A 24697-nucleotide genomic window follows, 5' to 3' on the forward strand; every position below is an offset into this window, starting at 1 on the left:
CAGACACCAGGGCAGTTAGAAGAGCACAGGAGTGTGTGCTGCGCATCAGAGAAACTTTGAAAACCAGTTTCATGGCTGGCCAGGTTACGGTGTGAAAGTTCTGTTTGTTTCTCCTTGATGAAACCCCCCGCCCCTTGGTTCACTCTACTTTCTTGTAAGCTGACCACCCTCCCCGCCTCCCTTCAATCACTGCTTGCAGAGGCAATAAAGTCATTGTTGCTTCACATTCATGCATTCTTTATTAATTCATCACACAAATAGGGGGATAATTACCAAGGTAGCCCAGGAGGGGTGGTGGAAGAGGAAGGACAAGGCCACACAGCACTTTAAAAGTTTAAAACTTATTGATTGCCAGCCTTCAGTTACTTGGGCAATCCTCTGGGGTGGAGTGGCTGGGTGGTCGGAGGCGTCCACCGTGTTCTTGGGCATCTGGGTGAGGAGGCTATGGAACTTGGGGAGGGAGGTGGTAACTTCGTTACACAGGGGCTGTAGTGGCGGTCTGTGCTCCTGCTGCATTTTCTGCAGCTCAACCATACACTGGAGCATATTAGTTTGATCCTCCAGCAGCCTTAGTATTGAATCCTGCCTCCTTTCATCATGCTGCCGCCACCTTTCAGCTTCAGCCTTCTCTTCAGCCTGCCACTTACTCTCTTCAGCCTGCCACCTCTCCTCCCGGTCATTTTGTGCTTTCCTGCACTCTGATATTGTCTGCCTCCACACATTCGTCTGTGCTCTGTCAGTGTGGGAGGACAGCATGAGCTCAGAGGACATTTCATCATGAGTGCTTTTTTTTCCGCTTTCTAATCTTCACTAGCCTCTGGGAAGGAGAAGATCCTATGAACCTTGAAATACATGCAGCTGGTGGAGAAAAAAAAGGGACAGTGGTATTTTAAAAGACATTTTATAGAACAATGGTTACACTCTTTCACAGTAAACCTTGCTGTTAACATTACATACATAGCACATGTGCTTTCATTCCAAGGTTGCATTTTGCCTCCCCCTACCGCGTGGCTAAAAGCGGGGAACATTTCTGTTCAGCCATAGGCAAACAGCCCAGCAGGAACGGGCACTTCTGAATGTCCCCTTAAGAAAAGCACCCTATTTCAAACAGGTCACCATGAATGATATTCTCCTGAGGATAACACAGAGAGATAAAGAATGGATGTTGTTTGAACACCAGCAAACATACACTGCAATGCTTTGTTCTACAATGGTTCCCGAGTACATGCTAGTGGCCTGGAGTGGTAAAGTGTCCTACCATGGTGGATTGAATAAGGCTGCCCTCCCGAGAAACCTTTTGCAAAGGCTTTGGGAGTATATCCAGGAGAGCCACGAATGTCAGGGCAAATGAATCATTAAACATGCTGGCTTTTAAACCTTGTATAGCATTTTAAAAGGTACACTCACCAGAGGTCCCTTCTCCACCTGGCGGAGGCAGCCTTGCGTGGGTTCGGGGGGTACTGGCTCCAGGTCCAGGGTGAGAAACAGTTCCTGGCTGTCGGGAAAACTGGTTTCTCCACTTGCTTGCTGTGATATATCTACAACCTCATCATCATTGTCTTCCTCGTCCCCAAAACCTGCTTCCATGTTGCCTCCATCTCCATTGAAGGAGTCAAACAACACAGCTGGGGTAGTGGTGACTGAACCCCCTAAAATGGCATGCAGCTCATCATAGAAGCAGCATGTTTGGGGCTCTGACCCAGAGCGGCCTTTCGCCTCTCTGGTTTTCTGGTAGGCTTGCCTCAGCTCCTTAAGTTTCATGCGGCACTGCTTCGGGTCCCTGTTATGGCCTCTGTCCTTCGTGCCCTGGGAGATTTTGACAAATGTTTTGGCATTTTGAAAACTGGAACGTAGTTCTGATAGCACGGATTCCACTCCCCATACAGCGATCAGATCCCGTACCTCCCGTTCGGTCCATGCTGGAGCTCTTTTGCGATTCTGGGACTCCATCATGGTTATCTCTGCTGATGAGCTCTGCATGGCCACTTGCAGCTTGCCACACTGGCCAAACAGGAAATTGAAATTCAAAAGTTCGTGGGCCTTTTCCTGTCTACCTGGTCAGTGCATCTGAGTTGAGAGTGCTGTCCAGAGCGGTCACAATGGAGCACTCTGGGATAGCTCCCGGAGGCCAATACCGTCTAATTGCATCCACAGTACCCCAAATTCAATCCAGCAAAACCGATTTCCAGCGCTAATCCCCTTGTCAGGGTTGGAGTAAGGATTTAAATAGATTTTAAGAGCCCTTTAAGTAAAAAAAAAAAAAAAAAAAAAAAAAAAAAAGGGCTTCGTCATTTGGACGGGTGCAGAGTTAAATCAATTTAACACTGCTAAATTCGACCTCAACGCCTAGTGTAGACAAGGGCTCAGGCATTAGTTGGATTTTATTTTTATTTTCTTGTAACCAATTATGACTTTTGTGCCTCATTACCTGTAGACAGTTGAAATCTATCTTTCTGTAGTGAATAAACTTGTTTTATTTTTTAATCTAAACCAATGTGTTTGGACCGAAGTGTTTGGGAAACTCCATTTGGGATAACAGGATTTGTGCATATCATTTTCTATTAATAAAATGACAGACCTTATATGAGTTTGTATTGTCCTGAAGAAAGCTGGGCAGTATAAGGTGTACATTGCTGAGGGAAAGTCTGGGAATTTGCTGATGTTGCTCTGCAGTGTAATTCAAGAGTGGCTGGCAACAGCACTCATACTGTATAACTGGGAATAATTTACATGTTGGAGGCTGTGTGTGAGCAGATCAGGAGTGATAGCTTTCACACTGAAGCACTGTAAAGGGCACCCCAGGTTGGAGAATTGTGAGCACACAGTTGTTCATCAGTCCAGATTGTATCCTTGGTAATGTCATAGCATCCCTCTCACAATATATTGAAGTTCAGTTTGAAAAGTAATGTTCTTGAAATTCCTCAAGGATTTTTTTCTGTCTTTCTGCAGTGAGCTATTTGGCTTGCTGTGTTCTTCAAATACTTTGTGGAGCCAAAGATGAGCAATTTCCCCCTGAATGAACTTATGACAGATAGGGGCTGCTGAATCAGTACACTAGTCAGAAACTGCATCTACCACAGCTGGAGCTGGATGAACCCAGGCAACAGAAATCAGGGTTGCTTTTGTGCTCCCACATTATGGACTTGCATGGCCCCAAGAAAGAGGAGGAATAATACTTCTATGAATGTGCTTGTGAGGGAAAGGGGCTAATTGATTGGGAGGGGGGTCAGTGCTTGTGGGGGCTTGATTGCCATGCAACCTATTTCTAAATGACAAGATGACATGTGAAATGGGGATGGAGGTAGGGATGAACCACAGTATGGAAGTGACTGAAGTGTGAATTGCTGTACCTAACAGTTGTGGCAACGCACCTCCTCTGTCCTGCCAGGCTTAACACTTCCCCCCCCAATGGTGGTGTGGCCTGGACTAAATCAGCCCCACTCTGGACAGTGTTTGTCTTCCCACTCTGCGTTTATCAGTATTTTCAAGGTAGGCCTTTGGGCAGGCCCCAGGAGTGCTCCTCCTCCAAACAAATTCACAAACACAAAATAAAGGGGAATATCTTTTCCTACCCCTTGCTGGGGTGGGGCGGGGGGGAAGAGAAGGAAGGGTGTTGTCCTGTTATTCCCCCTGGGCTGCCAGTCTTTTCCCTAAACCCGCATTCAGTTTGGTTGTTTCCTCTGAAGGGAGGAGAGCAGCCTCTAAGTGGAGAAGCCTATCTCTCTGCTGCCACTATCCCTACAGCAGCTTGTCTCCTCCTCCTCTCTCACCAGAGGATGGGTTTTTAAAGGTGTCAGGTAGCCCTTAATTGGACTCAGGTCAGCTAAGGACACCTGAGGTATTACCTTTTCAGCTTATAGGGAAAAGGTCCTTTATTATTCTAGGGCTAATATACCTGCCTTCCACCAATCTCTTGCAAGTCTGGAACCCAGTAGGACCATTCTCTTGCAAGGCTTGGAGGGCAGGGTGGCTGAGTGGCTGCGGAGATGGACAGGAATGCTCCGGTGCATTTCCCTGCAGGGAAGGGTACTCGTGCTCAACCAACTTGTCCTGTCCATGCTCTGGCACTGACTCAACATCCTGAGCTGGGCCCCAGGTTTCCTGGCCCACCTCCAGAAGTTAGTTCTGGAGTTCTTTTGGCCAGGACTGCACTGGGTCTCTGAGGGGTTCTTGAGTCTCCCCCTGGAGAAGGGAGGACAGGGCCTGATTTGCCTTCACACTCAAGTCTCCATGTCTTCTGCCGCCAGGCCATGCAGAGACTTCTTTATAGTGCAGGTAGTCCGGCGAGGAGCACATTGGCGCACGCCTTCCTGCGCTGCTTCCAAGAGCTTCACTATGACCGGCAGCTCCTTTATCTCCATCTGAGAGGTCTTCCACCCAGCCATTGAGTTTTCCAAGCTGTTCTGGACTGCAGCACAGGGTACTGCAGAGGAGAGACAGGCCATGCTGTGAGTGATGTGGCAGGAGTTGGTACTCTTGCAGCCATTAGTGATATCAGCTGCTCAAAAAGCTATTTCTGTTGAGCTCTGTCCTCTCCCTTAGCTGCTGCTTTTGTTCCAGAAACTGTGAAGCAAGTCCCTATTCCCTTGCTGAAACCGTGTCCTCAAGCTGTGCAGCCAGCTGGAGCCTTTCCTCTTGCCTCTGGGCATGCCTTTTTTTTAAGCCATAAGTCCACCTGTCTTTAGTACTGGACCTGGTGGTTGTTCCTGCCTGGAACTTCAACCATAATTTCATCACAGAAATGCTTCCTCTTGGAAGGGTCTGTGAAGGTACTTTGGACCAGGCTTGTATAGCACTGAGAGCTAGCTGTGGAGGTACAACAGCCAGTAGAGTTCAAGGGGGTCTGGAACAGGGCAATACACCAATGGGTATTTTCTCAAATAACTCAGTGCAGGAACACAGAAGTCATTCTTGTGGAATTTTGAGGACATAAAATATGTTACTTTACAATATTTTGTGAAAGGGATGCTTCAGTCCACTGAAGCTCCCAGGACACAGCCTGGTTAATCACAGTGAAAAGTGTAGAGATAATGGCAAGTTAACTGAAAACAGCTTTCATAGGGACTCTGGAAAATATGCCCTTCCCTGAAATCTGACTGCCTCTCTGTAGTCCCTGCTTCAGGAAAAGTTTGCAGCTATTAGTAAGCCTACGTTTTAGTCATGGGTATTTTTAGTAAAAGTCATGGACAGGTCACAGGCAGTAAACAAAATTCATGGCCCGTGACCTGTCCATGACTGTACTATATACATGTACTATATACCCCTGACTAAATCTTGGAGGAGGGGAACTTAGGGGGCACCATGGGCGCTCAGGGGGGTGGGGGTGACCAAGGTGCTGGGGGGGAGGGTGGCCCGGGACCCCTGCTGGTGCTGGGGGGGCAAGGTGAGGGGGTTGACAGGGCTGGCAGGCTCCCTACCCGGCAGCTCCTGGAAGTGGCAACATGCCCCTGCGGCCCCTGGGAGGAGTCGTGATCAGATGGCTTCATGCGCTGCCTCCACCCTGAGCGCCACTGCAGGTGGAGGCAGTGCATAGAGCCACCTAGCAACGCCTCCATGTAGGAGCCGAGGGATGTTGCTGCTTCTGGGAAGTCCCCACCTTGAGGTAAATGCCTCCCAGAGCCCTCACCCCCCTCCTGTGCCCCAACCCCCAGCCCTGAGTCCCCTCCACACCCAAACTCCTGTTGCTGCAGGGGGAAGGGGGTGCAGTGGCCCAAGACTGCTTCAGCAAACGGCTGGTGTGGCTGGCCCAGGGGCCATCTGAGTTGCTCAGGTGGCCCCTGGGCCAGCCACACCAGCTGCAGAAGTAGTCACGGAGATCCTGGAAAGTCACGGAATCCGTGACTTCCATGACAAACTCACAGCCTTAGCTATTAGCAGCTGAGATGGGGTCAGAATTTATGAGGGAATCAACAGGATGCTATGTTAGCGTTCACATGGCTTACCTGGTTATGGCTGTGTGCAAACATAGGTCCACAGTCTTCCTCCTCCCCAACCCCGGCACATTGAAACAAAAATTCAAACCCAGTCATACTTGCCACAAATGACTGTCACCTATTGACCGCATGGACTACCTCGAACTGAAGTGGACTAGATTTGTAATTGGAACACATTTCTACCTCCCCCAGTCCTACAGTTCACCGTTTCCAGGTGTCTCAATAGACTTTTGAGTGGTTACAGAGAGTCACACTTACAGGCATGGCAATGTAAGGTTATTATTTTTAAGGAAGTAAGCAGGAAAGGCTCTAGCAAAAAATGTGTCTTTCAAGGCATTCTTTGCTGTTTCCATCACCGAGTCACCATTTTCAACTCCATGCGGTGGTGGGAATGGGGAGGAGGCAGGAACCAAGGTGCCTTGTTACAATCTGCCATTAGTGGATACATGTTGCTAGCCAGGGCTTCCCATGACTTGCGTTGGTTCACAAAGCAGAAACCCCTCCCATTACTGGATTAACAAACTTTATAATGGATCCAGACATTTACTGGGCTCAGAAGTGACTTCTGTGTCTGCTGCAAGCTTTACAGTGGACTATTCCTCACTAGTGCATCAAACAGGTCCTGTGAGTATGGACCCAGAATTTTCTGCTGCTGCTTCTGTTCCAAAGCCTGCTCTGAGACCAGTTTCAGCAGAGTGACTTCATGGTACTCACACAGTGCCAACTGCTGGCTCCCACTAGTCCCATACTGGATTCTGGGGCCAGCAGGACATCATCCTGGCTGACCAGGTCATCATGCACCACTGTTGGCTCAATGCTGTAGGGACACAAAACAGGCATGTGAGCCCAAGGTGTGATTCTGTGATTCCTGGTTTTCCTGTACTCGTTCTTGAGCCACTGAATCCTTACCCATCCAGTAAATTTGCAGCACTGCCACCCATCTTGCTATTTGCTGGTATGTGTGGTCATTCCTGGTACTCTTACAAAAGTCCACACTTGTGCTGGTTTCACAGCAGAGATTCATCAAAATCAGGCTGTGCTCCCATGACCATGAAGCAGCACACTTTGCAAAAGGCTTGTTCTGTTTGGTCTCAGTTGCAAACACAGGAGGCTCTCTGCTGGTGTGTTTGCAGCTTGGTCATCAGAACACTTACTGAGCTGTTGCTGTATGCCAAAGGGTTGAAGGGGGCATGCTTCCATTTTCATTGGAGTCGATGGGAGTTTGTCGGGATAGAGAGAACAAAGGAAGTTGGCCCAGGAGATTGTAAGATACTTTTGGCAGACTCTCAGCACCCAAAGTCAGGGGGGCTGCATTTGCATTGCAAAGCCATACAGCTTGAACCCTGGGTCACAGCTTGACTTGGGTTAGACCCTCTACCCCTGCAGGGTCCCTGGACCTTGGGTCTGAGCCCTAGGTTCATGTGTTTTGTGTGTTGATGGAAGGGGGATTAGCCATCAACCTGAGTCTAAGCCCAGGCTTACATTGCAGACATACCCTTAGAGTTCTAAATCAAGCCAAGCATAGTGCAAGCAGGTAGTGTGTAATCTCCTGCATGCAGCAAAGCAAAGGCAGTTAAATCCTGACATGAGGCGCTTGCTTTTCCATTGCATGTAAAGCTAGGCTAATACAGCAGAAAAGTATTGACAAATATGTTCATGTAAACATGCCAATTCACTTTGCTGGTGTTCACCCATTTATTTGCTTCTTTGCAAAGATTTGGTTGAGTGAGATTCTGTTTGAAATTTTTTTGGCAGAAAACAAAATTTGTCATTGTAACAGCACAAAAATATTCACAAGAGTATTCACATCCGATCTGCTCAAGGCCATTTTGAAAGTCTTGTATTGTTATTATTTCACAATAGAGATGAACAGTTGTAAATGTTTTTGGATAATTCACAAACAGAAAAGTATGCTTTTTTTTTAAGCAAAAAATAAAACATACTTCCTGCAGCCCAGAGAGAAAATTGTTCATTGTGAATAGTTTTCCTAACTTTAATGCTGTGCCTCTCTGCTAAAGATCTGCTCACAGATGTAGCAACATTTTGGATTAAGAGTCAATCCCTACTAATTATAGTAAACACAAAACTTCATTAAGAAATATTTTAGGTTGAAAGAGGATATCAATGATAACTACCTAGCACCAAAAAAGTATTAGAATTATGTTATGAAAACTCTCTCTCAAATTGTGAAAGCCTGGAAATGAATTGTTAAGGTGTGCTGCTATTTCACTCATACATGTTGTAAATTCCTTCTTTACTTACTTTCGTGCAAGCTGTATCTCCCCAGTCGATCTTAATTTTGCCTCCTTGAAATTTAACTAAATACGTGTAAAATTAAGAAGAACATACAACTAGGAGATTGCAACTATACCCCTTTAAAATGAAACTGGGTTTTTCAAATGTGCTATACTTAGTATAGTAGAGAGTATATTCTACAGTGATGCATGTTACTTACAGTGATTTTAAAAAGTATCAGAGTAGCAGCCGTGTTAGTCTGTATTCGCAAAAAGAAAAGGAGTACTTGTGGCACCTTAGAGACTAACAAATTTATTAGAGCATAAGCTTTCGTGAGCTACAGCTCACTTCATCGGATGCAAGTATGTGGAAGAATACAATAAATATAGCTTCATTTGACATCAGGAAGTTAAATATCTTTCTTGTAGTGTGCACAAGCTTTAATATTCTTAAAAAGTAAAGAAACTGTTTATACTGGCACTACATTGAATTTAGTGAGCATAGTTCTCATATTAAATAATGAATTATTTGGAAAAAGCTAAGAGGAGAAACAGCAATTATTGTTGAGAATGTGCCAGACCTAAAAACAGTAGAATTTTAATGCCCAGTGATATTAAACTCAGATCAAATAGTATTTTTGCCATTATCATATTTAATTTTAAACTCAATTGAAAGAAGATCTCAGCAAGAGAAAAGAAAGGGATCTCAAATGGGTGCATGAAAGAGAGACAATAACTAAAAATATTTGGGAAATCTTGTTTACACTTCTACAAAAAATTATGTAATGTCCAGACTTTGATAATTTTGGTATGGTATTTCTCTCCCCCACCCCACCCCCCACTGTTCCTCTGATATTCTTGTTAACTGCTGGAATTAGCCTACCTGCTTGTCACCATGGAAGGTTTTCCTCCTTTCCCCCCCTGCTGTGGGTTATGGCTTATCTTAAGTGATCACTCTCCTTACAGTGTGTATGATAAACCCATTGTTTCATGTTCTCTGTGTGTGTATATAAATCTCTCCTCTGTTTTTTCCACCAAATGCATCCGATGAAGTGAGCTGTAGCTCACGAAAGCTTATGCTCTAATAAATTTGTTAGTCTCTAAGGTGCCACAAGTACTCCTTTTCTTTTTGCGAATACAGACTAACACGGCTGCTACTCTGAAACCTGCACACTATCTAAAATCCTAAAAAGATAAATCCATCATAAGTCACACACACAGAGTGATAATATTAAACAAGAGTTTCTAAAACAGCATTTCTTGGGGGTCAAGTGGTTTAAGTTTCCAACTTATTGCCTATGGTCTGGTAGGGTTTGGGGGTTTTCCCCATCAGTTGTGAAACTATAGCCAATATCAGCAAACATTTGGCAGAATAGTTTCCATCGTACTCCAAAGACCCTTAGATTTCCTGTTCTGTGGGAAAGAAATAGCTATGTCAATACATACTAACTGTGATAGTAACTGCTGAAAAGCTGGTTAAAATCCAATAGTCACTTGAAGGAAAAACTATGTTTTACATGATTAAGAAACATCTCTGGGCACTATTTGAGCTCAGTGGGACTCCCAGCGGCAGTCAGCAAAGCCATCATTCACCCCCACCTATGTGAGCACACACATAGCTAGAACATATGGATACCTGAGAAAGAACAAGTGCATTGGCTTAGGAAATATTGCACAGGGTTACGATCTTTTGAAAGTTCCATCACAAATCGCTGGAAGTGGATGCAAAACAGGGCATCTCTTTGAAAGGCAGAAAACTACGTTTGTAGAACATTTCCTAACAACAGAGTTAATCTCAGCTGAAAAGTGATTCAGGGCTGATCAAATAGTGCTTTTCAGACTGAAGTGAGACCCTTGCACAGTTGCCCAGCTATAGTCGCTGTCAACAGCAAAAAATTCAGCCAGGGAGTTCTGTGATATTTTACTAGATTCTAGAATTAACTTATTGTCATTTTATAAATACTAGTACTAGATGAATATAGCAAAACTAAAACCAAATCCCAGTAATGGGTTTCATTATTTTTGTTAAATTTGCTTTATATTCACATGGCTCTTTGCGATCACTCCCTGTGAATATTTTAGCAGAGGAGTTTTCTGGCAGAAACAGTAATAGTACACTTTAAGCAAACATTGCAGAATATTCAAGGAAAGTAAGTGTAGAGGTTCCGATCCTCATTGTCAGGGACCAGGGTGTAGGCAATCTTGTCTAGCAGTCACAGCTGAGCTGATGTCCACAAGTCAAGAACAGCCACAAAGAATCAGTCAGCAAGCAGGGATTATAATAATTGCTAAAGCCAGGATCAATAGGGCAGTCTCTGACCAGGGTTGGAGACCAGAGATCAGAGGTTCTTAATGGCCAGACGAGGAGGCAAGAGGCAGGGTCAGAGATTGGAGATCAGAAAGCAAGGTGAGGTCTGGAGCCACAGCTACCCAGCAGTCTACATAGTTATCCAGATCACTTCCTGGACCACCTTCCAGAGAGTTAAATAATCAGTATGGGCCAACCAGAAGGCTATAGGGTGCAGTTGCTCCGGTCCCTTTTGGTAATACGTCCTGCCGTGCCTAATCTCCACAGTGCTCCTTAGCTGCCACCAGGACATCATGTAAAGTAGCTATCTGGGAACATCAGCTGTCCCAGGTGTTGCAGATGTGGGTTCTTGTTCCCTGGATTCTTACACTCAACTGCACTGAGAGACATAGCACAGCTGCTGTGAGTAAGGCAAGGATGGCTCTATGCCACATTTTTGCCTTCCCCACTCCCGGGGCTGACTAGAAGCTAAACCCATCCATGATGCAAATTAGGTGCTGATCCAAAGCACACTGAAGTGAAACATTGCCATTGACTTCAGTGGGCTTTGGATCAGGCCCACACAGTAGCCACAAAGCTAGTCTAATTTATGCTGGTTGGGTTAGTTCTCTTTTTATCAGCCAGGGATTGCCAGAGCATGGTGCACTCTGGCTCAGACACTCCCTACTTGGTGGGGAAGAATGAATGGTGTTATTCTGGCTCAGTTGGCTTCTTCCATCGTGAGAATCCTCAGCTTTTGGTTTATGGCAACTTTAAGTCCTCTTTGTCTTGTTAGGGCAACACAAACAATGCTTAGTTTGGCCTGAAGTACTGGCCCAGAATTTGTAATTGCAAATATTCATGCTGGAACTCTGTTTCTGAGGGTTATGGTCCTCCATTCAGTGACTAGAAACATACTCCGAGCCCTGTGCATGCTGTGTTATGTGTGCAATCAAAACAGCTAGAACTCTGAGTATGGAGTACTCACAAGAAGCTATTTACAAACAAGGTCAAGAGCTCTATGGAGAATTTATTTGGTCAATACTCTTGAACAACAACTATTATTCAAGAAAATGGGCAGCTGTTTGTGACAATTCATGAACAAGAAAGAGAAAACAGTTCTGTAATAAATTAAATAGATGCATTCAGAGCTGCCAGTTCTGCTTTAGAAGATTTTACAATGGTGTCTCAGTAAAAAGATTTCCCCCTCCAATACACACACTCTTCCTGTAAGGGCCTGATACTTTAGCTGCTTCATATGGCCCCCATTACTGTAGTATCTGAGCACCTCACAGTCTTTTTAATGTAGTGTTTCATCTCTGCGAGGTCGGGTGGTAGTATTATCACCGATTGGACAGACGGGAAACTGAGCACTAAAGGCTTTGTCCAAGATCACATAGGAAATCTGTGTAGGAGCAGAGAACTGAATGTGGGTATCTCAAGTCCCTGGCTAGTACCCTAACCCTTGGACTCTCCTTCCTCTCAGCCTTATACCAGCAGCAGTCCTAAGCTGTCAGCCAAAGCCACAGGAGGTTTTCCCTTTGTAAGGAAACTTTGGGTGGTACTGAGCCATATTGGCTGTTGTGCCACACCAACATGGCTAGGGTTTCCCTGTGCTCTGGCTGATGGAACAGAATCTTGAGACCACCAGCAGACTAGCTTATAGAAGAGCTATATGGATTGCCCATATATTCCTAGTATCAGGGGACAGCACAAAAAAAAGAATAAAAAACATGTTTGTACCCTGCTTCATGATCTGCACGGAGGGCAGCTTGGGCACAGCCTAGGAACGGGGTGAGAAAATTCAATAGTCTTACTTAACACCTATTGAAGTCAGTCAATGGAAAGTCTTGTGTTGCCTTTAATGGGAATTGAGCCAAGTACACCTGATAGGGAGTGATGTACTGCAGTTGGCTTCAGTAACTGTACCCCAGATAATTATTACCAAGTTGTCATGCACAACAACATTAATAATATTTTTCCTTGCACATGAAAAGCTTTCCTCCATCCAGGTCTGGGTGGCACTCATGCAGCTTCATCTGTCTCAAGTATTAATAATTAGCATTGATTTATGGTCTTCAAACCATTTGTCCAACCAATCTCCTATATAAAAATCATCAGGCTTCTTTGCAGAAAGCCATCACCACATTGGTTCAAGAGCTTCTATAATTGTTTTATAACTTGGCAGCTCTTGCTTTAGTTATTTCTAGGCAAGACCACCTGTTTGGTGACTTACAGGCTCAGGGGACTGGTAATAGGCTCTTTTAGTCATGAGTTCAATTCCAGCCCACACAGAAAGTTACCACAATATAAACAGGGAGATGCCAGCAAATTCCCCCCATCCCCAGCCTTGCACCCTAGTAATGTACCGTCTTACACTGCTGAAGACCTACTTGAGCAGTGCAAGATCATTAATTAGCTTGCCACTCCATAAAAGGGTCATGGACATACACCAGCCTCTGTAACCTGAGCAGATTACCTAAGTACTTTAACCAAAAACATGCTGATTAGATAAAACATTAAAATAAATGTATTAACTACAGAAAGATAGATTTTAAGTTATTGTAAGTGATAGGCATAAAGGTCAGAATTGGTTACAAAAGGAAATAAAAAATAAAATCATAGTCTAATTCCTAAACTTTATCAGGCTAAGCAAGATTTGAATCAAAGTTTTTCCTCACCTTACTGGATGTTGCAGGCAGAATTAAGTTCACAGTTTATATTAACTAGAAAGCACTCTAGTTAGGACCATTCCTTCTCCCCAGTTCAAGGAGGTTTCTCTTTGTCTTCCAAATGAATCTTGCTTCCAGGTGTTGAGAGGGAGATGGGAGAGGTGAAGTGTTGATGTCATCGTCCCTCACTTTATACTCTCCTCCAGGTGCTGGAAAGATCCTTGTTGCGTCATGGGGGTTAGCCAGCCCTATTGTGTATGTGCTTGCACAAACGCCTTTCATTTGAATTGCAAATTTCTTGCTTACTCCGCTGCTGGTGAATGCCTGGTGGTTGTCTCTTACCATCTGGCTGAGTGCTGATGACCCCTTAGTTGCCACTGAAAAGCTAGTCTGTGGGCATTTCATAGACTTACAACATGTTTCAGTAACAAACATATAGCAGAACTTCATAACTTCATATACAAGGATGATACATACAGTTCACAGAATAGTAAAGTTCATCAGATCATAACTTTTCAAATGATACCTCACAAGGCATACTTTGAACAAAACAATCATGTAACAGTGGTGAATGTGGGTACAGTAAAATCACAAGCCTTAGGTATAAATATTCTGCTATAATTATACCAGCGCACTTCTGCCAGGAAATTTTCCCATGTAGACAAACCCTTAGAAGCATAATTACAATGTTCAAAAAAGTGTCTTAGGTCAAGCAGAAAGGTGAAATTCAGGAAACCATGAGGTGGTTCTGTTTAGATGAGGTATGGAGTCAAATCTTCTCTCTGCATCAGTCAGAGGTAGAAGTTGAATCCACATCTTCTACTTCCCAGGCCAGTGCCTTAACCACCAGGCTATAGAGTGAGAGGGTAAAAATAATTAACCATTGTAAAAATTTATCAAGGGTCATGATGCATTTTCTACTGACAATTTTTCTAAAAAATATGCTGTAGGAATTATTCTGGGGAAGTTCTATGTCCTGCGTAGTACAGGAAGTCAGACTATATAATCAGACTATAGTCAGACTATAATAGTCTGACTAAATAGTCTCTTCTGGCCTTAGAATCTAGAAGTCAGTCATTCTCATTTTCTCTTTGGCCCAATGAGTATTTAAGTATTTACACACCGTGGAACAGCTTCAACAGGAGAGACTGAGGACCTGTTATTCTGGAATAGCCTATAGCTTTGTGGTTAACAGGCTCACCTAGGCAGTAGAAGATGCAAGTTCAAGTTCTGCTCCTGAGTGGGCATTCAAACCACTTCCTAAGCAAGTGGATTAAGTTTATAAGGGGATACATGTAGGTATGCACACATACATTTTGTGAAGCTAGCCCTGAACATTTGTTCCTAGATAAAAATTTTTGGGTCAAATTTGTGAACAGTTTTGAATTGACTGAAACTGCTTTTTTGGGCAAATAAACAATTCATCCAAAAATGTTCATCCCCTCTACTCTGAAATTCACTTACCTAAGGCACTTTGGAAAATGGCACTTAAGAGCCTAAATTACTTAGATACTTTTGAAAAATTTACCCTTCATGTATATTTCTGTATGTATACAGATTGTACTAAAGATTATCCCAACTCAGAATCATTATTTCTCATCCAAATGGAACCACCCCATAATATCCTGAATTTCAACTTTTCTGCTCAGCCTACGAAGGGGTAAAAATACATATAGTAGAATGTTTGCCAAGAAAACTAGAAAGCAGACAAGTATTAATTGTGTTTGTATTATTCTTGGCCTTTTCCTAATAATCCTGCTGATGGGAAATATTTACTAGTCAGTGTTTATTTTTGATAAATTGATATTAAAACAAAATGTTAACTTTTTCAGTCCCAAATAATCTTTGAAGTAGAACTGGTAGGATGGAAAATCTGGTTCCTGAGCAATCTTATTTATTTTTAAATATTTTTAATCAAACAAAGGGAGAAAGAAAAACAATGGAGAAAAAGGTCCAAATTCTAATCAGAGTTACACTGGCACGAATTGCACTCAATAGAGTTAATCGGGAGTTATACTGGTTGAGATCAGAATCTGGTCCAAAGTCTCCATGAAAATGAACACCATCATGGAAGCTAAATAACAGACTGACTCGGAATATAGCAAATTCTATTGCTATGATTGGTATTTTGACAGCAGTGACTGCTACATATACTGTATCTACAACAACACAAACTAGGTGCTGTTGGAAGCCAGCTGGTGTATTATTCTGAGGTATACTTGCCCTCTGTGAGCATTTCTGTTCAGCTATTGAGAGCTGACCTTTAAAAGCTACATTAATTATGAAAGAGTGGTTTTTCAAAGTGTCAGAGTTTATATTACAACTTCATATCAATATATTGTGCTCTAGAGGAGCGAACATAGGACTGGTAATCAATGTCATGTTTGCATAAAGCTTTATTAAAGATGTAGTGTTACCTGTCTGGTTATAAATTGGTAGGAAAATAGTTACAAGTGTAATCAAGACATTGGGGCAGATTATGTACTATTAAACTCCTCTTCCTGCATTTCAGTTTAACTCTTTGCTAGATGACAGGACAGAGTTCTGGGGGAAACATCCTGGCCCCTTGAAATTAATGGCAAGTACTTAGTATACAAAGAGATTGTAGTGTAGACATAGCCTAAAACTAAGTTAAGTTAAACCGCTGTTGCATATCCACACTATGCTCCTTGTGTTAGCCGAGTGCATCCACAGTAGCGGGTCTTGCATCAACTAAGAGAACAGTGCACCCTGGGTAGCTATTCCACTGTTCAACTGGCTGCAGGGTGTTTTGGGAAGGGTTTGCAATGCCTCATGGGGGTGGATTGAGGATCACATGATGCAGGTGTCTCAATCACATCATTCTATGGGCATCGTACTAGGTTTCTAGCAGCTTTTCAACTGCCCTGGCAACCTACGAGTCAGGCATCTGTGTCAGAAAGCATGGATCCTGCACTGCTTTTCAGTATTGTGCTGTGCGTTATGAATACAAGGATATAAAAGGAGCTCAACAGGGAAGCTATTTACCACTACCCTGACCCCAGCCCCCTCCTTGTAGAAGTGGCATGTCTGCAGCGCCACACTAGAGGCGACTATTTGCCTCTGTTGCCTTCTGCTATGTCTGCTGGAGGTCTTTGACTTTTACACAGCATGGCTGCATGTGTCCCTATCATAGCCCTTCCCCTGAACAAGTTCTTGCAGCTGGATTCGAACTGTGCCTGCCCAGCCTCTTCTCCCTACAGACCAAGGAGATCCACCACCTCTGGTGTGCTCCAGATAGGGGCGTGTATGTTGCATGGAGCTGGCATTCTCAGCTGGGCAGTTGCTATGTGAGCGCTCCACACTGAGCAAAGACGACGATCAAATTCAAAACTTCCTGGGGCTTTAACAGGGGAAGGGTGTTCACCTGGGTACCTGGTTACAGGGCAGCAGAGTTCAAAACGATGACCAGAGCGGTCCTGGTGGGCATTGTGGGATACCTCCTGGAGTCCACTTAGGGAAATGTAAACAACATAGTGTCTACACTGACATTATGTCCCTCTAACTATGTCGTCCTAAGCTCTATGTCTCTCGCAGAGGTGATATTATGTCGGCATAGCAGGCAAGTTAAAGCATTGGGAGGAGCATTGCAATGTGTACACCTCCAGTTAGGTCAGCATAAGCTGCCTTATGTCAGCAAAAATGTGTAGTGTAGACATGGCCTTATTCAACAAGCTAAGCATTTTAAATATTGTTTGAACGACTTTAAAAATTCTTTAGTTTTACTAATTCGCTAAATCAAATACAATAAAGGGGATTGTTCTTTTTAAAATGTTACTATTTTTTAAAAAGGTCACTTGATACAATTAAGTACATAGCACTGAACAACCTTAAGGGTCTGGGAAACCAAAAAAGAAAGGAAATCCAAAAGCTGTCCTTATCTCGACACACTGGCCCAAATTAACTACTGGAGTAGGCAGCTGCAGCCACTGAAGTCAATACACCTTGTTACCACAGTATGTATTGTATCAAACATCAGGTACATTCATATTGAGAGACCCTGGCAATATCAAGGTAATGTTAGAGTAGATTAAAACTCTATTAGTGTATATATTGGGTTTATCACCAAGGCAGCTGAACAAAATATTTGTCTTAATGTTGAGTTTATTTGGTTTAAATTAAATCCTAATGATGTTCTAAGACAGTGATTTTAGTATTTGTTAGATAACACATCAGAACTAATTGTCTACAGATCTAATTTTTGTTAATGAAACCTACCTTAACTAGATTAGAATCACACTAAGAACACTTGAGAATCAGAGACTGATGAAGATTTACGTAGGAGCTATAATATACAGTCAGCTGTGAGGGGAGATATTAAGCTCACCAGTTAAGGCATAAATACTTCCTAATCCCCAAAAGAAAGACCGAAGGACTAAGCAACACACATCAAGTTACCAAATAAGGCCAACAACCAAGGAACTAGCACAAAAAACCACCACAATTTGGAGCTTGTGTTTGCAAAGGGAATCCTGTGGTCTCATTATTCTCAGATTGGTTAGATTTATGCAGTAACATCCTGACCCCAGTGATGTCAATGACACAGCTCCCAGCGACTTCAACAGGACTGGGATTTCACCCATGACATCTATTAATTTTGGAACTCATTTCCTTAAATCAGAAATGTTCTTTGTAAGTAAATACATATTTTCCCATCTGTAATGACACTAGGGACACATATTGTGGGGAATATTATCAAAGCACCATAAGCACTTTGTTGTCTTCTAACTTCTTTTGGTTCTTTAGGGAGAGCCAGGACCTGGAGGGCCTTATGGTCCCATCGGACTCCCTGGTGTTGGACTTCAAGGACCTAAGGTAATCATCAATAATACAGTATATTTCCTATCATGATGCAGTGTCTACGCGAATCATTTGTAGTATATTTTAATGAAAGTTAGCTTGAGTTTAATGCCATAACAAGTGAGTTATTATTATTTGAAGCTGAAGAGCATATAACTAGGGCTCTGGAGCGGAGCACAGAGCTGGAGCGTGGAGCAGCTCCGGAGCAGTGGAGCTGCAGGTTTTTGCCTGGAGCTGGAGCGGAGCCAGAGCACAGCTTCAAAGCCCTGCATACAACTTTAGAAGTTTACACGCTTGCATAGGATGGAGGTCTTGCCTTTCAGCCATCCCAAAGTCTGATTATAATCTCACCTACAGCAGTAAAAATCAGAAGTAACTCTACTAAAATCTGTATAGACAAGATCAGTTTCATGGCTGAAGTACACATGGTTTGCCTCCAATCCTGCACCATTATGCATATTTATGTAAAGTGTATAAATATACCTTGGCTGCTTTACACACAATATATATTGCCAAGGACAAAGGAACTAAAAACTTGTTGGAGAATGACTGATTTCTCTCATATTTCTTAGTTGGGAAATGGAGATTCCCTGCTATTTTCTCTCTTATGCACCTATTTGTTCCTGCATCTTGTTTGAACCAAAGATTACTTGTGGTGCTAATTCATCAAAAACTGCTTTAGGTCATGTATCTTCTGTACTATATGGACAAAGGGCCAATTCCTAGAACAACAAAGCTGTAAGGTTTTATTGCTCTTTTCCCTGCATCCATGGAGCTCATGGGCATTTTCCAGGCTGTGGAACAGTGTGAGATGTTGGAATGCATTCAGTGTATGCTGCATGAGGGCTACACAATCACTTTGTAATCTGCCCAGATGAAGGAGCAGAGCATTGTTGTGCCATGTTTGGAACAGCCCAGGAGGGAAATTGTGGCTTAGGGAGTCACAGTGTCCCTCCCAGGCTTCATGATGCTCTATGGAGGAACTACACTGCACCAGGTTTACACCTAGTGTGGCATATGCTGCCCAATGTACTGGAGTACCTATGCCAACTGCCTTATACAGAGTGGGGGATGTAGTGGCTCTGTGGAGCCTGATACTCTCTGTGTGCTGGCTCTGATGGCACCATATACTGGTGCATGACTATAAGGAGGTGCCTGTTACCCCCTTACTGTGTTGTCATTGGCATGTAGGATGGGCTACAATCTAGCCCTAAGGATAAACGAAGATGACTATGCTCCTAAATTATATTTCATATTAACTGTTCATTAAAAGATGCTAGTGGTTTCATTTCAGTGCCATCAAGGGACATTATGTGGTGCACTATACCTCACCTGTGAGTAAAGAGTAAAATTTTCAAAAGTGCCCAAATGAGTTGGGAGTCTAAGTCCCAATGAAATGTAGGCTCCAGAGTGCTAAGTCCCATTTTCAAAAGTCACTTAGTTCCAGTCACTTGGGTACTTTTGAATGTCACACTCTAAGAAAACAATAAGTAACGTCTCTGAAATTCCATCCCAATAGGGTGATAGAGGCCAAGAAGGAAGAATTGGGCCTCCAGGACCTATTGGAATTGGTGAGCCAGGATTAACTGTAAGTGGACAGGACAGTTCTATAACATGTTAGAATTTAAAAACAATACAAGACATCTAAGTGAACTTGTTTGATAGATGATTGTCATATTGACTGGCCCACTCTGTACCTGCTGCTGGGACAATGAAAGTGAGGGGATGTGTTAGTAACTGTTGCAACAACAACTGCATGTGGCAGAACTGAGCCAGGAGCCAGTGCCATCTCTAAAGAATATGAAACTTAAAGAAACATTTGATTGCCTGATCCCAGCTAAACAGCCTCTTAGGGCCTGATTTTCAATAAGACTCTACGTGTGAATTTGTATCTGTGCTTCTCGTCTACTTGATGTTAAGGAGAAACACACATTTTAGACCTGTCTGAAATAAAAAAATATATCTTTAAAGAATCAAAAGTTGGGCCATTCCTATGTACCTGTGTGTTACTTAAATACGTCAACAACACTGCTGGTCTGGAAAGGTTATTTAGATGCCACATATCTTTAAATGTTTCTGTGCCACTGTCAGTCTCAGGATCTTAGTTCCTGGTTTCAAACTAGTTCTTATATTTCTTTGGTTATAAAGAAAAAGAGAAGAAACTTGTAGCTGGTTAATTTCCTTGCTAAATATTTCCCCATAATCTCCGCTTAACCCAGGGGTTTGGGACTCCTCAGGGGCTTGTGAGGTTATTATGGGGGGGTCGCGAGCTGTCAGCCTCTACCCAAACTCTGCTTTGCCTCCAGCATTTATAAATATATAAATATTATACATTTATAAAAATATAAATATATTATATAAATATATATAAAATGTGTTAAATATATAAAAATGTTTTTAATTTATAAAGGGGGGGGTCACACTCAGAGGCTTGCTGTGTGAAAAGGGTCACCAGTACAAAAAGTTTGAGAACCACTGGCTTAACCACCACAAATCCTCTTCAAGATTCTCTGCTGACCTTATTTTCTGTAAAGCCTTTCCAGAACAAAGCATGTGATAAGCAACTGTTCTTGCACGCTTCCAATATCTTCCTGGTGCTTTTAACTAATTCATGTAGATTTAGGTGGTTCTCTTCACCAAAGAGTTAATGCCCGTTAGCATCTATATCTGGGCACCAAATATATGGGAAGAATTATCAAAGAGGTTACATTTCCGTTGTTAAAAATCACAGAGTTAGATTATTCATTTTACAACCACAAAATGAGCCGGGGCTGCAACAATGGTGAATCACTAAGATTTCATTCTAATACCATTTTCATTTTTAAAATCAGCTTGTAACTGGAACAAGTTGAGTATTTTTTTTCCCCACAGAAATCACAGGACCTTTACACTGTGCTGTGGCCATCCTTAAAAACTCATCAATAGCCTTAAATAACTAAAAAAGGCTGAATTCTAGGGAAGTGTAAATAATGCTGCAAATAAAAAGTTAATTCAGTGTTTATCTAAGGCAAAATTGGCTATTCTTTTTAAGAGCAGCCTCTGAATTTCTATGCCATTTCTTTTTTATCATTTTATCATTCCACCATTTCTCCAGTAATCACTCAGAGATGATAATTCCTGTGTTGACCTCAAAAATGATGCTATAACATCACTTGATTAATGATGCCATGGACACTTTCAAGAACAGCAACTCTCTTCCCCTTTGTCTTCTCACAGAGTAGTTCTTTTGGGGAAAACAAAAACCTTTCTTTCAGTAACTTGGAATGAAGAATACTGCAGTGGCAATTATGAAATATATGACCAAGAATACACACTAAATATTGTGGAAAATCTTTGTAAACATCTCTTAATCATAGAAACGTAGAGCTGGATGAGAACTGAAGATGTCATTAAAAGTCCCCAGCCCTCTGCACTGAGGCAGGATCAAGTAAACCTAGACCATCCCTGACAGGTGTTTGTCCAACCTTTTCTTAAAAACCTCGAATGATGGGGACTCCAGAGCCTCCCTGGAAGCCTATTCCAGAACTTAACTACCCTTATAGTTAGAAAGTTTTTCCTAATATCTAATCTAAATTGCTCTTGCTCCATATTAAGCCTATTACTTCTTGTCCTTCCATTGTGTTCTACACTACCTTCAGTAGACATGAAGAACAGTTTATTGCCCTCCTCTTTATAAAAACCTTTTATGTACTTGAAGACAGTTATCATGTCCTCCCTTGGGCTTCTCTTCTCCAGAATAAACAAACCCAATTTTTCAATCTTTCCTCATAGGTAATGTTTTCTAGACTTTTAATCACTTTTGTTGCTCTCCTGTGGACTTTCTCCAGTATATCCACATCTTTCCTAAAAGGTGGCACCCAGAATTGGGAACAGTCCACTAGCTAAGGCCTCACCAGTGTTGAGTAGAGCGGGCCAGTTACCTCCCCTGTCTTACATACAACACTCATGTTAATACACCCCGGAATTATATTACCTTTTTTGAAACCATCATTTTTGACTCATTCAATTTGTGATCCACTATAACTCCCAGATCTTTTTCAGCAGTACTACTAGCCAGTTATTCCCCATTTTGTATTTGTAGTTGCGTATTTGATTTTCCCTTCCCAAATGAAGTATTTTGCATTTGTCTATATTGAATTTATTGATTTTAGACCAAATCTCTGATTTATCAAGGTTGTTTTGATTTTTAAACCTGTCCTCCAAAGTGCTTGCAACCCCTCCCAATTTGATGTCAGCAAATTTTACAAGCTGACTCTCTACTCCTTTGTCTAAGTCATTAATGAAAATATTGACTAGTTCCTGACCCAGGACTGACCTCTGAAAGACCCCACTAGATATGCCTTCCCAGTTTGATAGAGAACCAGTGATAACTACTCTTTGTGTACTCTTTGTGTACAGTCTTGCAACCAGTTGTGCACCCACCTTATAGTAAGTTAACTTAGTCCACATTTCCCTAGTTTGCTTATGAGAATGTCATATGGGACTGTGTCAGAAGCCTTACTAAAATCAAGATATATCATGGCTATTACTTTGCCGCCATCCACTAGGACAGTAATCATGTCAAATAAGGAAATTAGGTTGGTCTGTCATGATTTGTTTTTGATCAATCCATGCTTGCTATTACTTATAACCCTATTATCCTCTAGATGCTTACAAATTGGTTGTTCAATAATTTGTTTCAGTATCTTTCCAGGTACTGAAGTTAGGCTGACTGGACAAAAATTCCCTGAATCCTTTCGGTTCAATATTTTTTTAAAAAGAGAGGCACTATGTTTGCCCTTTTCCAGTCCTCTAGGCCCTTACCTGTCCTCCATGAGTTCTCAAAGATCATTGCTAATGGTTCTGAGATTGTTTCAGGTAGTTCCTTAAGTATTCTAGGACGAATTTCATCGGTCCTTGTGGACTTGAATACATCTAACTTATTTAAATATTCTTTAACTTGTTCTTCCCCTATTTTGGGTTGCATTCCTTCCCCTTGTTGTTAATATTAAACTGTGTTGAGTATATTGTCACCTTTAAACTTTTTAGTGAAGAATGACGCAAAATAGGCATTGAACACCTCAGCCTTCTTGATGTCATCAGTTATTAGCTCTCCTTGCTCTCTAAGTAGAGGACCTACACTTTTTCATCTCTCTCTTTCTAATGTATTTAAAGAACCTCTTATTACCTTATGTCCCTAGTTAATTTTAACTCATTTTGCATTATTGTCTTGTGCATTATAATGCCTTTTCAAAACAGTTGAGGGATCAAATTATGCTAAGGGAACTAAACATTAATTTTATTATATATGTAGAATTGGAGTTGTCTGTGTTTAAATAGAAACTAATTTATTCTATGTATAACTTTCACAATTAGTTCTTCCATAAATTATTATTCCTTTAGAGTTGATGGTAATAAGCATTCAGTAGTACCTTTAAGATTGTAAGTTCTTTGGGATCAAAACCTGTCATTTACTATGTTTATAGAATGCCTAGCCCAGTGAGGCCCTAACCTAGCCAAAGCCTCTAAGGATCACCACTATACAAACAATGGAGGTAATTACAATAGCTTATATTAGCTCACAGTACAATACACTGATTTTTACAGGCACAGAGCCATCCAAATAAATGATGTGATTCCATTGCTGATTCTTCCCCTTACAGAAGGGAGAAATAGAAAAGATCCTGAAACCTCTGTAGATCACATTATGTATGCAGTAGTACTGTAGCTTTGTTGGTCCTATGATATTAGAGAGTGAGGTAATATCTTTTATTGGACCCACTTCCGTTAGTGAAAGAGGCAAACTTTTAAGCTTCATCAGACCTGAAGAAGAGCTCTGTGTAAGTTTGAAAGCTTGTCTCTATCACCAACAGAAGTTGGTCCAATAAAATATCTTTTTTTGTTACTCACACCATTGTTATGTAACTCATCAAAAAGTGGCTGCTCCATCATGTTCTAATTGCTTGCTTTAAGTAGGCTGTTGCAGAATTTCTTGTAGCCCTTGCAGTTCTCAGTTCCATGACAGATGGGATGGTACTGGAGTACTTGAAATAGGATAAATAAGAAAATGTTAATTGCACATGCCATCTGAAGTTGTTCTTTTTTAATGTTAGGGGCCTCGTGGTCCTGAGGGTGTACAAGGTGAAAGAGGGCCCCCAGGAGAAGGCATTCCAGGCCAGAAGGTAAATGTTACACTGAAATTCTTAAATACTGTGATTGTGGTTTTCAAAAAGTGCCCAAGTGATTTAGGAACACAATACTGAAAGTCAGTCAATGGGGCGTATGGTCTAAGACATTTTAGGTGCTTCACTCTCTCTTAAAAAGTTTAAGAGTCCTACCAAAAGAAATTTCAACCTTGCCAAAATACAGTAATAAATTACTGACCCACTTAGTGCTGAAGACTATGTTAATAAGAGGTCTTATCCTGGTAGCACTGGTAGATTAAAAAAGTATCTTTTGAAAAGCTCTTTATGTAAAATATAACCCATACAGCTGCTCAGTACTGGAGGGAACCATTCAGAAGGCAGTTTGATCCTTCTTGCCACTCTGGGAAATTCTGACAAGGATTATACAGTTGTGACTCTAGGCACCTCTGTATTCACACCCTACACACTATTGCAATAATATTTGTACAAAACATGCCTTGTGAGATATCATATAAAAGCTAATAATGTGCAGGTTATTAATATCATTGTAAAATATGTGTGCTTATGTTATATGTGGAGTTATGCATTCCTTCTGTCTGATGTTATTAAAATGTACTTGAACCAGACA

General features: G+C 42.0%; 1 protein-coding gene across 2 annotated transcripts in view; it reads left to right on the top strand.

Moving 5' to 3' along the window:
* Window positions 1-24697, top strand: part of COL28A1 (collagen type XXVIII alpha 1 chain) — a 143875-nt gene that overhangs the window by 38819 nt on the left and 80359 nt on the right. For both annotated transcript variants that reach the window (XM_038390002.2, XM_038390001.2), the window contains exons 12-14: window positions 17891-17959; window positions 19464-19532; window positions 24037-24105. In XM_038390002.2, coding sequence (XP_038245930.1) covers window positions 17891-17959; window positions 19464-19532; window positions 24037-24105 — 207 coding nt within the window. The remainder of the gene's footprint in view (window positions 1-17890; window positions 17960-19463; window positions 19533-24036; window positions 24106-24697) is intronic.

The sequence above is a fragment of the Dermochelys coriacea genome, chromosome 2 (genome assembly GCF_009764565.3).
Source record: "Dermochelys coriacea isolate rDerCor1 chromosome 2, rDerCor1.pri.v4, whole genome shotgun sequence".
NCBI lineage: Eukaryota > Metazoa > Chordata > Testudines > Dermochelyidae > Dermochelys > Dermochelys coriacea.